Source organism: Mytilus californianus, unplaced genomic scaffold, assembly GCF_021869535.1.
Source record: "Mytilus californianus isolate M0D057914Y unplaced genomic scaffold, xbMytCali1.0.p SCAF_14, whole genome shotgun sequence".
NCBI lineage: Eukaryota > Metazoa > Mollusca > Bivalvia > Mytilida > Mytilidae > Mytilus > Mytilus californianus.
Window position 1 is genome coordinate 3,643,423 of NW_026262626.1, and position 15,736 is coordinate 3,659,158.

At 31.8% G+C, this 15,736-nt stretch overlaps 1 protein-coding gene across 7 annotated transcripts in view; it reads left to right on the forward strand.

Moving 5' to 3' along the window:
• Positions 1–7,529, forward strand: part of LOC127724041 (anoctamin-2-like) — a 68,397-nt gene extending 60,868 nt beyond the window's left edge. For all 7 annotated transcript variants that reach the window (XM_052230810.1, XM_052230811.1, XM_052230807.1 and 4 more), the window contains one exon: positions 1,988–7,529. In XM_052230810.1, the coding sequence (XP_052086770.1) occupies positions 1,988–2,272 (285 nt within the window). In that variant the 3' untranslated portion in view covers positions 2,273–7,529. The remainder of the gene's footprint in view (positions 1–1,987) is intronic.
• Positions 7,530–15,736: the final 8,207 nt, after the last annotated feature.

The following is a 15,736-nucleotide window of genomic DNA, read 5'->3' on the forward strand; positions in this document are numbered from 1 at the left end:
GAAAGTTTCATTTGCAACTCAACTATTGATTGGTCAAAATTGGTAATGGTCAAATTCAAGTGAAACTCGGACAGCAGTATGTGTGTGAAGAATTTGTAAAGAAAATATTGAAAACTTTCCATATTGCCCTTAATAGTTTCACTGAAGAAGAAATAGTTTTTACTCTATGACCAGGGACTTATTATTGCTTCATGTATGTGCACTTACCATCATTCATTCATGTGTATGTCTGTTTGTTTTGCTCACACATTGTTGTCAATATAATGGAATTCTATGTGACTGTCATACAAGTGAGAGGTTTAGCTAGCTATAAAACTAGATTTATTCCACCATTTTCTGCATAAGGAAATGCCTGTATCAAGTCAGGAATACAACAGTTGTTTTCCATTCATTTGATGTGTTTGAGCTTTTGATTTTGCCATTTGATAAGAGACTTTCTGTTTTGAATTTTCCTTGGAGTAAGGTATTTTTGACTATCATTGAAGGAAAGGTTTAAATTGGTTATTGACAGGAATAAATGAACTTTTAATGGGACATTTGAAAACATTTTAAGCACATCTTAGGATTAAACTTCATTAAGAGCAGTCAGAAGTTTTTTAAATGATAAAACATGTCTATATACCAATCTATAAGGGAGTAATACATTCAGAAAGGAACTGAAAAAGAATAGCTAATTTATCTAATGTCTTTAAGATTGTTTGCTTGTTCCATATGAAAAATTGTAAGGAGCAAAATCTGGTTGGCTTTGAATCATAAACAAAATATTGTTTGTGGAAATTTTCCTCTTCTGCAGACTGTTGCATCAGTAAGCTAACACTTTAAAAAAACAACTTAGCCTGTCTGCTAGATAATAAAGATTTCTGAGAGAAAAAAATCTGTGCACCTCTAAATACAAACCTATTTCAAATATTGAATACTGGACTTCTGAACAAACTATTATGAACTGAACACCACAACAAAATGCATGAACCAACCTAAGGAGTTAATCTCCAGAGAAATAATCACAAAAAATCATTATCAACAAGCAGTTTACTGAGATAAAATTGAGAATGGAAATGGGGAATATGTTAAAGAGACAACAACCCGACTAAAGAGCAGACAACAGCCAAAGGCCACCAATGGGTCTTCAACGCAGCAAGAAAATCCCGCACCCAAAGTTGGTCCTCAACTGGCCCCTAAATAAAATTGTGTACTAGTTCAGTGAAAATGGACGTCACACTAAACTCCAAAACATATAAATGAACTAAGATTAAAAAAACATACAAGATTAACAAAGGCCAGAGGCTTCTGACTTGGGACAGGCACAAAAATGCGGCGGGGTTAAACATGTTTGTGAGATCTCAACCCTCCCCCTATACCTCTAGCCTGAATTTATAGCAGTCCATAGAAAATTATAGTTTGATATCCTTATCAAATCTAGAATGAAAGGGGTGTGTATAGTATAGTAACAAGATACTATGCATGATATAAAAATAAGGAAATACCCACCAGTGTCCAATTGACATTTATCTATCACTGTATGACCTTCAATAATGAGCAAAACCCAGACTGTATAGTCTGCTATTAAAGGCCTTAACATGACAAAATGTGAAACGAGAAAACCAATCACTTGATTTATAGCAAAACAATGAAATAAAAACAAATATGACAGGCAACCATAAGACAACCACATCCTTTGGAAAGGCACATGCTAGATGTGGTGGGGTTAAACATGTTTGTGAGCACTCAAATCTCGCCTAACCTTGGACAGCGGTGTAAAAGCACACCATTAGAACAAACTGTTAATATCAGTTGTCTTTTGGTAGCCAATAAGACTGACAAAGACCAATTGTTATATCTTAGCTCTGTTATTCAAACAGTCTCTTTAAATTTTAAATATTTTTTTTCAATATTAAATCAAATATATTTTTTAAAGTATATCTCGATTTTAGATGATTTTACAGTGATCAGGTTAAATATAATTTGAGCTCATATTATTTTTTTTCAGAATGTAATTGTTTTGATCACTGGTTTGATTGCTTGGTTAATCCCAGATGTCCCAGCAGAGTTGAAAGTTCAAATCAGAAGGGAGGCTTATATTAGCAATGAAATTATTATAAAGACAGAATTACTCCGGGCCCAAGGAAAGTCTCCAGAGGAAGGAGAAGCAGCTATTGAAGCAATATCTGAAGTTGGACCACAGTATCAAGTTGATGATACAGGAAGTGCAAAATTAATGTACAGGAAGTCTCCTGGGAACTCTCCTGAAAGGGAGGAAGAAAATATTGTATAAATATATAAGATTTGTTTCTGAAACTTTTCCCAAAAGCAGATTTTGAAAATAGCTCACAAAAGATCTGGATTGTTGCATCTTGTACCCATATATATTTAATAATGAGATTACTTGATAAATAGTTGTAGAAGATTGATAAAATATGACAGAGAGAGTAATATTTTTAGTGCTAAAAGATCTATTCATTTGTACAGATTTAGAGGTTCTTAAAAATTGATATTTTTTTAACTTATTAGTGAAAAATTTAGCTACGTAGGCTTTTGTTATATTCTTGTTATTTCTATTTTTGTCATGAATAATGAAATACAAGGAAGCATATCTGTTGAATTTCTCATTTTTTAGTAGTTAGTGATGTAGCAGTTTTTTTCTCCCCATTCCTAGTTTTTGTGATATTCATGTTCTGATTGTTGGGATAATTTATGTAATTGTTTCATGAATTATAGGTGCTTTAAATGACATGGAATACTAAACTGTTATTAAGTGAATATTACAAAATGATTACATGAACATTCATGTGTTAAATATAAGTTATGTAGTAATATTTTTGACAACATATAAATTGCTTGCCTTTTAAAAGTATACATTTTCTGTAAACTCAGGGTCACAAATGATGTTTTTTGATTAATGTAGGTTTCTGCTTCTCATAAACACAATAGAATCTGGTTGATGAGAACATTTGAAAAATCTTGTTGTAATATGTGGGTGTCTTACGTATGAACCATAAACAAGGGTGGTAAAGGATTATTTTTGTGCAACGTGTTTTGCCATTTTTATTTCACGTGCAGCCGTGAAAAAGGGTCGTTATTCACCGTGTTTCGGGAAATTGGTAAAAAGATCAACGTACAAGAAATTTTTAATTGTTCATTCATCGTGAAATGGTTATTTTATATCGCGTTCTTCCGTGCAGATACCCCCCTTTACGCCCCTCATAAACTATTAGTGTTTTGACCAGTTCTCATGCAATTTTTAAGTCTGCTTAAAATCTTTTTCAGAGGTTGTTATTTTTCTAATTATAAAATGTTGATATTAAGACTGTTCTGAAAAGATACAGCTTAATTCAGTTATGGACTATTACATAAAAGTGAATGATGGAGGGAAGGAACATAACATGGGTCATTTGATGTTTGCAAAATCGCTCAAGTAAAGTATGTTGGTTATAAGTCCCTTTCTTCCCTCTCCCTTCCATTCTAATTGAATAGACCTAAGTATAGTATTGATACTCTAAAGTTCCACCTGAGCCATTTGGATTTCTACAACTAACATATTTTTGAAAATCTCTTACAACAATTGAAATGGATTTCACACAAAGTTTTTTCTATTTTTTGAGTCCATGTCATTTGTGAGTTGAAGATTTTCACGAAGTCTCCTTTCAAAAAATTATGTTGTTGAGTGTCATGACAGGAAATCAACTTTTCTTTCACATTTCTTATTGTTATAGAAAGAAATGCTATAGGATGAAGAAAAATTATGCGATTAAAAAGGATTTGACCATTGAATTAAATTGGTTTACACATGAATGGTTAATACTGTAAAGTGATTGGTAAACATTTGTGGGACATTGACATGGGAGTTTTCCAAATGAATAGGTTATTGTTAAGTCTTTCTAAGTTTGGACTTCCTTTGTTATGATAATTTTTCCTGCATTGAAGGTTGACATCATAATAAAGGTTCAAAATTTAATGTGAACAAATTGGATTGATTAATAGGTTGTGTCTGTGAAATTGATTCCAGATTTTTCCAAAATGTTGTTTTGTTTCTGTTTTTATAGAGTATTTATTTCTGTGTGTTTTTTTCAAAATATGATTATTTATAGTATAAGTTTCTCCATTCATAGTTGAGATTTAATACAGTCTACATGAAAACGTTTTTGACCTACAAGCCCAAAAATCAGGCTGTCATAAAGTTTTTGTAAATTTTTATGGCTTGTGTGACCTCCTTTTAGGAAAATGTTACTGCCCTGAAAACTTTTTTGGTCTGGGCCTTAGGGCTTGTTAATGTTGTTTAACCTGAAGTCTACTAATACCTGTATATAAATTATTTTCAAGGCAAATCATTGAAATTTCATACATCAATGGTTGCCACTTTTTTTCAAATTGTTCCATCATTTGAATTTTGTCATATTGAATATAGGCACAAATACTCTAGTAAAGTGATTTTTAAGGTAAAAAAGACATACATACTCAAACCATGTTGAATTTGAATTAGTTTATGTGTTTGTTTATTATAGCTTTAGTAATGTAGTATTTGTTTAAAAGTAAAGAACTAGTTTGTATTTCTCTTGTTTTATTTTTTATATATTAATATGGCCTTGTCTTTTTGTCAGTATTAGAGTAACTTTATTTACTATTTTACTTTTAGTTAGCATTAAGATAGATACTGACTGTCTTCATTGAATTTGAAAGTAGATTATCCCTAGAATGGATAATTTGAACAAGGAGAATGAATACATAAGCACTGTTACACAATTTTTCTTGTGTTGAAATTGATTTTTAACTTAATGTATGCAACTCTTTATGGACTTGTTCATTAGTATATAAAGCATTTTTTAGCGATGCATTTTATTTTTGGATTTTTGTTTCCTATATTTTGTATGTACAGTAAAATCTGTTTTTTTCAACAAGTCTTTAAGAAGTTGAAAATTAAAATACCCTACCTTAGTTCATTATATTTATTTTTATTTTTTATTTTAGGTCAACCCTCCCAACTAAATCAGTTTTCATTCATGACAAAGTTGACATCTCAATACAATATTAATGGCATATGATGTTTCCATGTATTTTTTATTTGTTGTAAATAATTGTTTTTCAGCTTAAATGCTTAAAAACCTCATCTGTAATATTGCTTTTAAACTTTTTTAACTTCTTCATTCTTGATACATAAGTTGAATAATTGTCTTGGAACCCCAAACTGGGTACCTGTTCATATTACATGTCATGTAATCTGTTTCCACTTGAGTACCAGGCAAAGCCCATTATTAAGTATTGGACCAACATTGAGTGAGTTGGATTATTTCCACTTGGTACAAAACAGCATTTATAAAATACTATAATTTTGAGAATTAACTTTTTTTTCTAGTTTATGTAGCCATCCATTTTATTGATAAATAGTTTAGCGAACTTTGTCATCTTTTCCTATGTCTCTGAGTCTTTTCAGCTCATTTCTTTTGCAGTAAAGGTTGAAAATCCCTCAAACATTTTTAGGTGTTGAAACTAAAATTTGTAAGACCTATCAATTTTATGATAGATCTTGATATAGATTATTTTAACCTTTACTGTTGTAAGAAATTGGGTAACACATGAACAGTTTCTGTTGTAAAAAAAGAAAAAAAAAGTGCTCTAATGCTGGAACTCTGTATGTTCAATAAAATATTGGATGTATTAGTATGTCAATTCATTTTTGCATTTGACCATGAAGATACTCATATTTCTTGGAGGGAGTGATTTTAACAGGTAGATGTTAACAAATGTCATTAGGCCTTCCAATCTCATTTGACATTGAACATTTGAAATTTTTATGAAAGTACCTCTTATAGGTAGGATTGTTATGCATTTTCAATACTGATGACATAGAGCTAAATCATCAAGACAATGATTTTTGAGATATGAATGTACTTGATTTTTCCCATGAAAATGTAATTTTGTGCAGATTTTATACATTAGATATTATATAAGTTTTTGTATATTTTGTTTTGACAGTAAACAATCTTAACACTGCAGAACTCTGTTATGGTTAAGTGAATTAATAGTTTTGTAATTATATGAACAAAAACATTGTGTATAAGAAATATACTTTTATCTTATCATATTTTCTAAATTTTAAGTTTTGTAGATGCAGTATTTATTTTTTACATTTGAAAGGTTGAAAATTTTCCTTACCATTAAATTATGTATACTTATAAATTTTAAAAAAGTCTAATAATTTTTATAATTATAGCTTTCATCATTACTAATGATGCCATATATGAGTTAACAAAATTTTCTGTTACTGGTTAATTCTGTTTTGAATTTCATCAAGAAGTTGTTTAAAAAATGTCAAACATTTTAAACTGTGAAAACAATATTACTAGGATAAATTTAAATTGAAACCACCTGAAGCTAGCATTTTCATCTGGGCAATTTTATTTTCGATAATAAACAACTGTTGAAATAACTCTAAATAAAATTCATCTGACCAGTTGCACAAATATTGGTTAATATATTTACTTGTTTGGTTATAAGAGTCTTATTATTTGATACTAGTTTACACCAGTAAAACCATATATATTTTTATGTGCAATATCCTTTGTAGGACACGAGTTACATGTATATCTTTTAACAAATCTGTATATATTTTTATTTCTTAGACCTGATTGCCATTATAAGTGCCTATATTATAGTGTTCTGATGTTTGATAATCTTATTAATGATGAACTTGGCTGCTATTTTCAGTTTTCTTTCAAATGATATTATGGTCTTTTTAGATTGCTGCAGGACTAAAGAGAGTTTAGATAAAGAAGTTTTTTTTTCAGAGCAAAATTGTTCTAGCTTGGTTAATGTAAACAAAAAAGGGTAAATCACTCAAGTAAAGATTTCCAGGTGGCATTTAAACTGTTTACCATCAAAGTCAACCATACATACATTTTTTGTTGCCACTGGTTTCATTTTGATCTGAAATTATTTTTTATCAAATCTATTTTTTTTCAAGATGCTGTGAAAATGCTTTAATGTTTATTTTATGGATATTTTTACTAAAATTGACCATGCATTGATATACCTGATACACCTTTGGAACCCTCTGCCGAAGCACTTTTCATTTTAACAGCCTTCCTTTTTCCAATTAATTGCTATTAAATGTCAGAAAATGAAATAAATTATTGCAAATTTTTTTTTGATAGTATGCAAACAAAAGGTAAATTTTTCTCAATTTAAACAGCCTTTAAGTTACTTGTTTACTTCATTACAAAGTTTTGTATATTTTTATCATAGATGTACATATATCAGAAAACTTCAGGCATGAATCTCTTAAAGTGTGAAAATGTCTAAACTATGACTTTTAAAACCAATATGTTGACTTTACTTCACAATTATAGCTTTTTGTCTAATATTTTTTTAAATTCCATACATTTTTTCAAATTTTCACATTGTTTACCTTACTCAAACATTTTTACAGCATACATTAATTACTCATGTCTGGTATTTAAAGTTGTATTGATATTGATAGTTATGTATTTATGAAACTGCATTTTACCCTGCAAATAAAAAAAACATACCTCATTCTAGTCAGTAGTTTTCTTAATTTGTAATTGAAAAATATTATACAGTTAGAAAGGTGAATCTTTCATTTATTTTTTATTTTTTAAGTTAACCTTACTTGGGTCAATGATTTTTGACATCACCATTACTAACAACAGAATATTCAATATAAGTATCTGAAAAATCAAGTAAAGAACAAATTGTCCCCAAACATGGGGTAAATGATACTCAATTGGACAGCCCTTATAAGGGTTTTAATTATCTTATAGTTGCATTCAGTATTGAAAAAAAGAAAATTTGTTAATTAATCCCTATAATTCTGTTAGTAGTTTGTTTTGAGATTTATGAGTAAAATATGGCTCAAACTGTTGAATATGCCATAATTCGAAAATGAGAAATTAAACAAAATACCAAATAGCAAAAAAATTTGATCAAGTATCAAACTTCAATGAAAGATATATGTGCGGCCCCTATAATCATTATCATAATTGGTTGCTACTGTTACTAAAACTAAAAATTTGCCAAATTAGAAATGTCAAATTAAAAAAATATTTCAAAGAATGAATTACAGTCAAACTGAGGAAAAGAATAAAATTATAAACTCTTTCTTATTATGTCTCCCCTTCGACTAAGAGAGACATTATGATTTAGTAGTGTTTCTTCTTCTGGTTCTGGTTCTTCCAATTCTCATGCAATCATGTCTCGGCTATAACTTATTTTTGCCTTTTGACACTGGCTTATAACATTTGGCATAGAGGTGTATAACCATAAGATTGTGTGTCACAAATCAGTATGACCTCTTATACCTAATTTGTTTTGACATTTTGGGGGCTAGAACATATGTTTTTTTTCCTGTAGGACATAGGCTTATGATATTTGGCATATGGATGCAGCATCTAAGAATGATGTCTCAATTATAATGGAAGATGGCCTTGACCTTTGACCTTGAAGGTCAAAATATTTATTTTTGTATGTCCACGCCAATACCATATATTTTCTTGCTTGCCTTTTCAGTGCAACTTAGGATTTGCCCATGGAAAACGTTCACGAGGACCTTGACAAAGGGTAGACATTAGTTTTAGTCCCATTAAACAGTTCTAACTAGCTTTATTCTATGATACACGCTCCCATCAAACAAAGCCTTGAATATTACTGAAAATGGAAAATTTGGAGGGGGTTATAAAATTAAAATCATGCTACTAGCCCTTATTGCTTATTTGATTTGGACTTGCAATTCTCTTTAAACATCTGGTTGATGACCCTGACAAACAATAAAGATGGATGTCACCATTAATAAGATAGGAATATGAATGCATAATAATCATATCACATCTTATTTTTATACTAAAGGGGAAAAAACGTTTCAAAGTGGATTGATTTTTGTTCCGTTCGTGTTACTGAATTAGTTGTAAACCCCTGGGACGTCATAAAATGGAAATCGCCAAAACATATATAAATTGATATGTTTCCCGTCCGGCATTGTAAATATACTCTTTAAAAGAAAACACCCAATGAATGTAACATGACAGATATCACTAGTGAAGCAGGAACTGCTAACCTTTCATTTTTGTCTATTATCATGAAAACTACAATAGATAGAGAGAAACTTTAAATAACAAAAATGATCATAAAAACAAGATCTACAAAGAAGTCAAATAACCAAAGAGTTCAATTGTCTCCTATTGCCCTTAAAGGAAGATTTATTTTACCATTTTTGTCATTGCTTTATTGCCTATTATTTTAAAAATATAATAGATAGAGAGAAACTTTGAAAGCAAACATTATCAACAAGACAAGATCTACCATTAAGTCAATATTGCCGAAATCGTTATTCGACTCTTTATATGATAGAATTGAGAATGGAAACGTGGAATGTGCCAAAAAGACAGCAATCCGCCCAAAGAGCAGAAAACAGGCCAGGGCCACTAATGGGTCTTCAACGCAGCGAGAAAATTCCGCACACGAAGATGGGCTTCAGCTCATCCATAAACAATATGTATACAAGTTCAGCGAAATGAACACCACATTAAACTCCGAAACATTTAAACCAACAAAAATTAAAAAAAAACACAAAAGACTAACAAAGGCTAAAGGTTCCTGACTTGGAACAGGCGCATAAATGCAGCGGGTTTAACATGTTTTGTGAGATCTCAACCCTCCCCCTATACTTCCAGCCTATGTGGAATAAACAATTACACAGCAATACGCACAGTAAAACTCAGTTTAAAAGAAGTCCGAGTCCGATGTTAGAATAGGTAACAGAAGAAACTAAGGAAAATGACGATGGTCAACATAAATTAAAAAAGGACTACTAGCAGTTATTGCAAGCTCCAGACCTCAATCAAACTGATCGAAAGATTATGCCCGTTAGGGGTTTAGTATCATGCCATCATTAATTATACGAGAAGAACATTACCCGTATCATGCAAACAACTTGTTTTAGAATAAACGTGTTTATATCCGATGCAAGACCCTATGAGTGAATAAATATTAATTCCAAAAAATGCCATCTTTAATGACTTGACAACAGTGTCGTAACTATATCACTTCTGAATAAGTCTGTTTAAAGCTTTGGTTAGCTTTTAAGGTGAATGCCGACATTTTTTGTGCTTTGTATAGAATATTACCATAAAAGTTGGGATGTAAAAATACCTGAATGTATAATGTCTGCATGTTGATTTTTGTTACGAATGATGTCCTTGTACCGATGATAAACAAACTGAAAACAACACGTTTAATAATTTCATGCGTCCGAAGCGCTTTTCTGGATTTACCTTCATCTGGAACGCTCAAAGCCAAACATTTGAAATCCGAGGGATGTGTAAGTACCGAAACAGTTGAAGAGCTATATGACAAAAATACCTAAAACAAATAGCCAAATCCATCTAAGGCCAACTTTGCCTGAGGGAGTTGAAACCTTAGTTTCTGTATAATTTCTAAATTTATAAACGGGCAATTTTAGAAAAGTTTGTTATAAATCATGTCAGTACCGAAGTACTGACTACTGAGCTGATGATACCCTCGGGGACTGATAATCCACCAGCAGAGGTATCGACCCAGTGATGTAAAAAATTGAAAACAACACGTTTAATAATTTCATGCGTCCGAAGCGCTTTTCTTGATTTACCTTCATCAGGAACGCTCAAAGCCAAACATTTGAAATCCGAGGGATGTGTAAGTACCGAAACAGTTGAAGAGCTATATGACAAAAATACCTAAAACAAATAGCCAAATCCATCTAAGGCCAACTTTGCCTGAGGGAGTTGAAACCTAAGTTTCTTTATAATTTCTAAATTTATAAACGGACAATTTTTTAGAAAAGTTTGTTTTAAATCATGTCAGTACCGAAGTACTGACTACTGAGCTGATGATACCCTCGGGGACTGATAGTCCACCAGCAGAGGTATCGACCCAGTGATGTAAAAAATTGAAAACAACACGTTTAATAATTTCATGCGTCCGAAGCGCTTTTTAGTAATAATTTTGACAAGTTTAATACATAGATTTCTTTCATTAAAATCAAATACGTTGTTACATACACGAGCGAATTGAACAAGTTGAGATATATAAACACCATAAGATGGTGCCAAGGGAACTTCGCCATCTAAAAATGGATAATTAACAATAGGAAATGAAAACTCATCTCTTTTATCGTAAATTTTAGTGATAAGCTTCCCGTTAAAGATATAAATATCAAGATCCAGGAAAGGACAGTGTCCATTGTTAGTATTAGCTTTATTTAAAGCAAGATCAACAGGAAAAATCTCTTTAGTGTACATACTGAAGTCGTCATTATTGAGAGCCAATATATCATCCAAATATCTAAAAGTGTTATTAAATTTTTGTTTCGATAGGTTTTTGCTGATTTTAGTCATACAATGTAATTCGTAACAATACAGAAACAGGTCCGCAATAAGTTGTGCAGTTATTCTCCATTGGAATAACTTGGAAATATATCGAATCTCCATAGCGAACAAACATGTTATCAAGTAAAAATTCAGTGCAGTTATCATATCAAAGCAGGACAAAATTGACGTATTTCTTTTGTTTGTTGTAACTAAAAAAATGACATAAAAGAATTTGAACATATATATTCACATTCTGACATTTTATGTATTTGATTTTTTTCTTAATGAAATTATGAGGCGAAGTGGTATATAGGGTAGAAAAATTCAAACTTTGAACAAATTCAAAAGCACCAATATGAGCATGTAATTTATCAAGTACTTCCAACGAATTTTCGAAACACCAAAAGTAATTAATTTCACTATTTTCGCATACCTTATTTGAAAAATTTATTACCAGGTTTTTGATTGTACCAAGTGTACTTGTAAGTAGAATATACAATTTAGAAGTGGAACAATAGCTTGAAGACGAAATCAATCTATATGTATAAGGTGTTTTGCGCAGCTTCAGAAGCCAGTACCTAGTTGGAACTTTCATGTAATTCGGTTATGCTTGTAAAGAGGTAGCAAACAGTTTATGTTTGTTAACGGTGTCATTTTTCTAAAATTGAGTCAGTTGGAATGTTACTGTTAGTGAATTTGTGATTTCCTTTTGCACAACCTCAATATAAAATGATATTTTTGGCAGCCTAATCGGCCGGGACAAAAACAAATTTCTTGCCGAGTTCTTTTTGCTTGATACGAGAAATGGGGCTATTATGGTTGTTGTTAGGAGTAAAATAGAGTTTGTTGTAGAATATTTTCAATGTCTTAATCAAAACTACATCCGCATCTTGTAATCGCCGCCATCTACACATTTCATCGACGTGAAAAACACGTGCAAACTTTAAAAGAGTTATTTTCACTTCGTGCATATTCCCCAAAAAAAACCAGTTAATTGGCCTATGCTCCCACGAGAAATAGGGTTATTTTAAGTTCGTGCACATTATCAAACAGGTATTTTGCCAACGTGCAGTTTCCCGCGCTAAAAAAGGGTGGGGTGGGGTACTTTTGGTGATTATTTTATCAGTGGTTACTATAGTAAAATATAATAGTAATAATGATAATGAAAATAATAATAATGATATTAACTTTATTTAATATGATCACTTATTAAGTTTACACACTTGTCGAGATGAAAAGGGAGATGATTGATATCTTAATGCTCTTGTTTGCCAACGTGTGGAGTGATACTTGTAAAAATGTCTATGTATTTATCATATTTAAAGTCCAAAAGGAGGAGGCCCCCTCCCCCTCCCGAAATCCGCCTCTGATGTTGCAGAGTGATTCACTCAGAGTCCCTGATGATGTTTTGGTTTATTTAATTGCAGATTATCTGGTACATACGGTCATGTATCGACTGTTCAGCATCAACTTATAGAATGGTCTCAAAGGAAAGAACAGATAGAAAACACATTTTGTTGTGAAAAGAAGATTGATATCAATGACAATACTCCATGCATTTCAAAACAAAACACATGGAAACCACCTAAAAAGAAATCTGTTTTGCCTAAAACATGTATAGCTGACTACACATTTCATAAAAATCTATCTGTGTGGGAAAAACAGCCAATAAAACGGAAACAAAAACGGGATTACAAAACATTCAATTCAGACCAACCATTTACTGAAGAAAAAAACCAAGTAGAGTTCAGAATGTAGTTGATAAGTTACTGTCAGACAGGATTTGCCGTGTACAAACAATATTGCAACTAAAATATGTTAAGAAGAATTTTGTATTATTATTGAAACTATTTCTGTCCGATTATAACAATTTTACAGACTACACCTGTGAGACTGATTTTATATATCAACGATCCATCAAGAGAAAAATATGCATTTCAAATGAAGCTATAATGAGGAGTACCCCATTATCACAGTGCTTATATATTATTTACAGTCGACAGTCAACAAACAACAATATTACAGTCTATCAATCAATGAATAACTAAGTTTTAGTCGAGTTCCAAATTAAATCATCCTGAAATGGATTGCGATATATTCTAATCACGTGGGTATATTGATCTGTTTCTTTCTTTTCTTTTTCTGTTGCTGATTGTTATGTATGTTTTTGTTTTGCTTCGTGTCTGTTTCTTTTCCTGTTTTTTTTTAAATTTTCGCTAGTTTGTCTTTGTTTGTTTGTTTGTTTGTTTTGTTAGCATAACCTGTTTGCTTTTCAGTTTTCAGTTTAACTGTTTTGCAAGTAATTGGTTCTTATGACCAACATTTGTACAATGTATTCTTTATATTAGCTAATACTAGACAAAGACTGAAGTTTAAAGTATTATTTTTTCTGTTTAATGTATCAGATTTGAGATCTGTAGATTAACATATGCTGTACATTCCACAGATTCAATCTCCCCTTCAATTAACAAATCGACTAATCCAAACAGCAGCTCGTCGTCATACACACTGACGTCGATCACAGAATTGTTAGGGTCACCTTCTTCGACGTTTTGTAAATTTGCAATGGGCTCTTCAATACTAAATTCCTCTATGTATTCATCTTTGTTTTCTTTGCTTTCATTTCAAAGTTGCTTGCAGAACTTTTCAATAAGCACTTTACGGCGAGCGACAAGTATTGGATCAGCAGTTTTGACAAATGCACGTTCGTAAGGTAAGCAATGTTTTGGATATGTATGGAAGCTAGTTGAAATGAAGATATCGGAATTCTTCTGGTTAAGAATCTGTAAGATTTAATTCGACCTATGGCATGTTCTACAAAAATTCGGGTAGATGCCATACCCTTGTTTTTTCGACCTGCTGTGAGTTGAATTGTTTCTTTTTTTATTTGCAAACGGTGGAACCAGAAGTTGTGCACCCTTTTCCTGAAATTGTCTCTGAAGGGTGAAACCTTTGTCGGCCATGTATACCTCGACAGATTTAACATTACCCAACAGGCCTTACTTTTTGGCACATTTCAACATCTGTTGTACTTTCAGAGAAGAGGTCGGACACCAAATGATAAGGAGCCCCTTAACATAAAGTGCAACCAACTAATACATTTGCCGTTTGACGACTCCAATATTCGGACCAAAATACCGACTGTTTATTTAGTCCACTAGGCTCATCTACCTCGAATTCTGTGCAGTCCAAAATCTTAACGCGGTTCTGAAATTTTTGAAGTATATCTCAGGCGGATCTGGGGGACATAATGTCTGGTATTCATCCATTGTTGGGTTCATATTAATTTTTGAAAATATTGATTTGATGTGACAGGCCCATTTGACAAAACACACAGTAGACATTGAAACATTGAACAAAGAGGAAAGAACGGTTTCACTTATGTCTTGCGTAGCCTTAACAAATACATAAAAAAACTGATCTTGTACTGATAAAGCTCTGTGTCTACCTTAATTTCCATTCGAAATTCCTTTTTATAAGACCAATACTGAATCACTGTGCTTAAAATTGTCATAGTCTGAAGAGTTTATTGTTGAGTACTTTTTTTTTCATTTGATAAAATTGTGTAGATGTATTTTTCTTGGAGTTTGTTCTGTTCTATGTCCTTTTCTGTGGGTTTTGATTGACAAGCGTCACCAGAAGGCAGTGAAGGTAATTACGAATGACTATCATCGTCAATGAAATTTAAAATATCATCTGCAACTTGGCTATCAAGCCATACTTCAGAATTTTTTTTCTACTTTTAGGGTTATACTTTTACTTTTTTTTTAACATTGTGTACCCATTGAGAGGTCGGAGATACCGTTACTGAGAACTTTTTCACCAGTGAAAAAATGTTCAGAACAAATTCTTGTTGACGTATATACGTTTTCCTCCTTTTTATTTAAGGCATGCATGTAACCACTTTTTCACGGATAAAACTTGGGAGGGATTATTATGAACCTAATGTATAACCAATTTTATCTGAATGAAGATTTATCCTTATAAGGATCAAAAATTGTTTTTCAAGAAAGATGCAATGAAACGCTAACCCAAAATATTATAAAAGCCGGAGAGGTGGTTAATACCAAAACAAAGTGATCCAATGTTTACAATTTGTCATTGCTCGTCATTCAGAAACACTGAACCAAATCATGCCGAGACGTAAATAGTTATTCAAGAAATACCGTTAACTCCAAATAAAAACAGAATACCAAAAGACGATATTAGTATAATAAATATTGTACAAGTTTATCTGTACATCTGTATTTTAAATATATTTTTAAAAAACATTTCACAATCTGCTATTTGAAGATGCCTAGCCTAGAATGTGACCTACCGAATTAGACTTATTACCGGGTTTGTACTACATGAGCAACACGACGGGTGCCACATGTGAAGCAGGA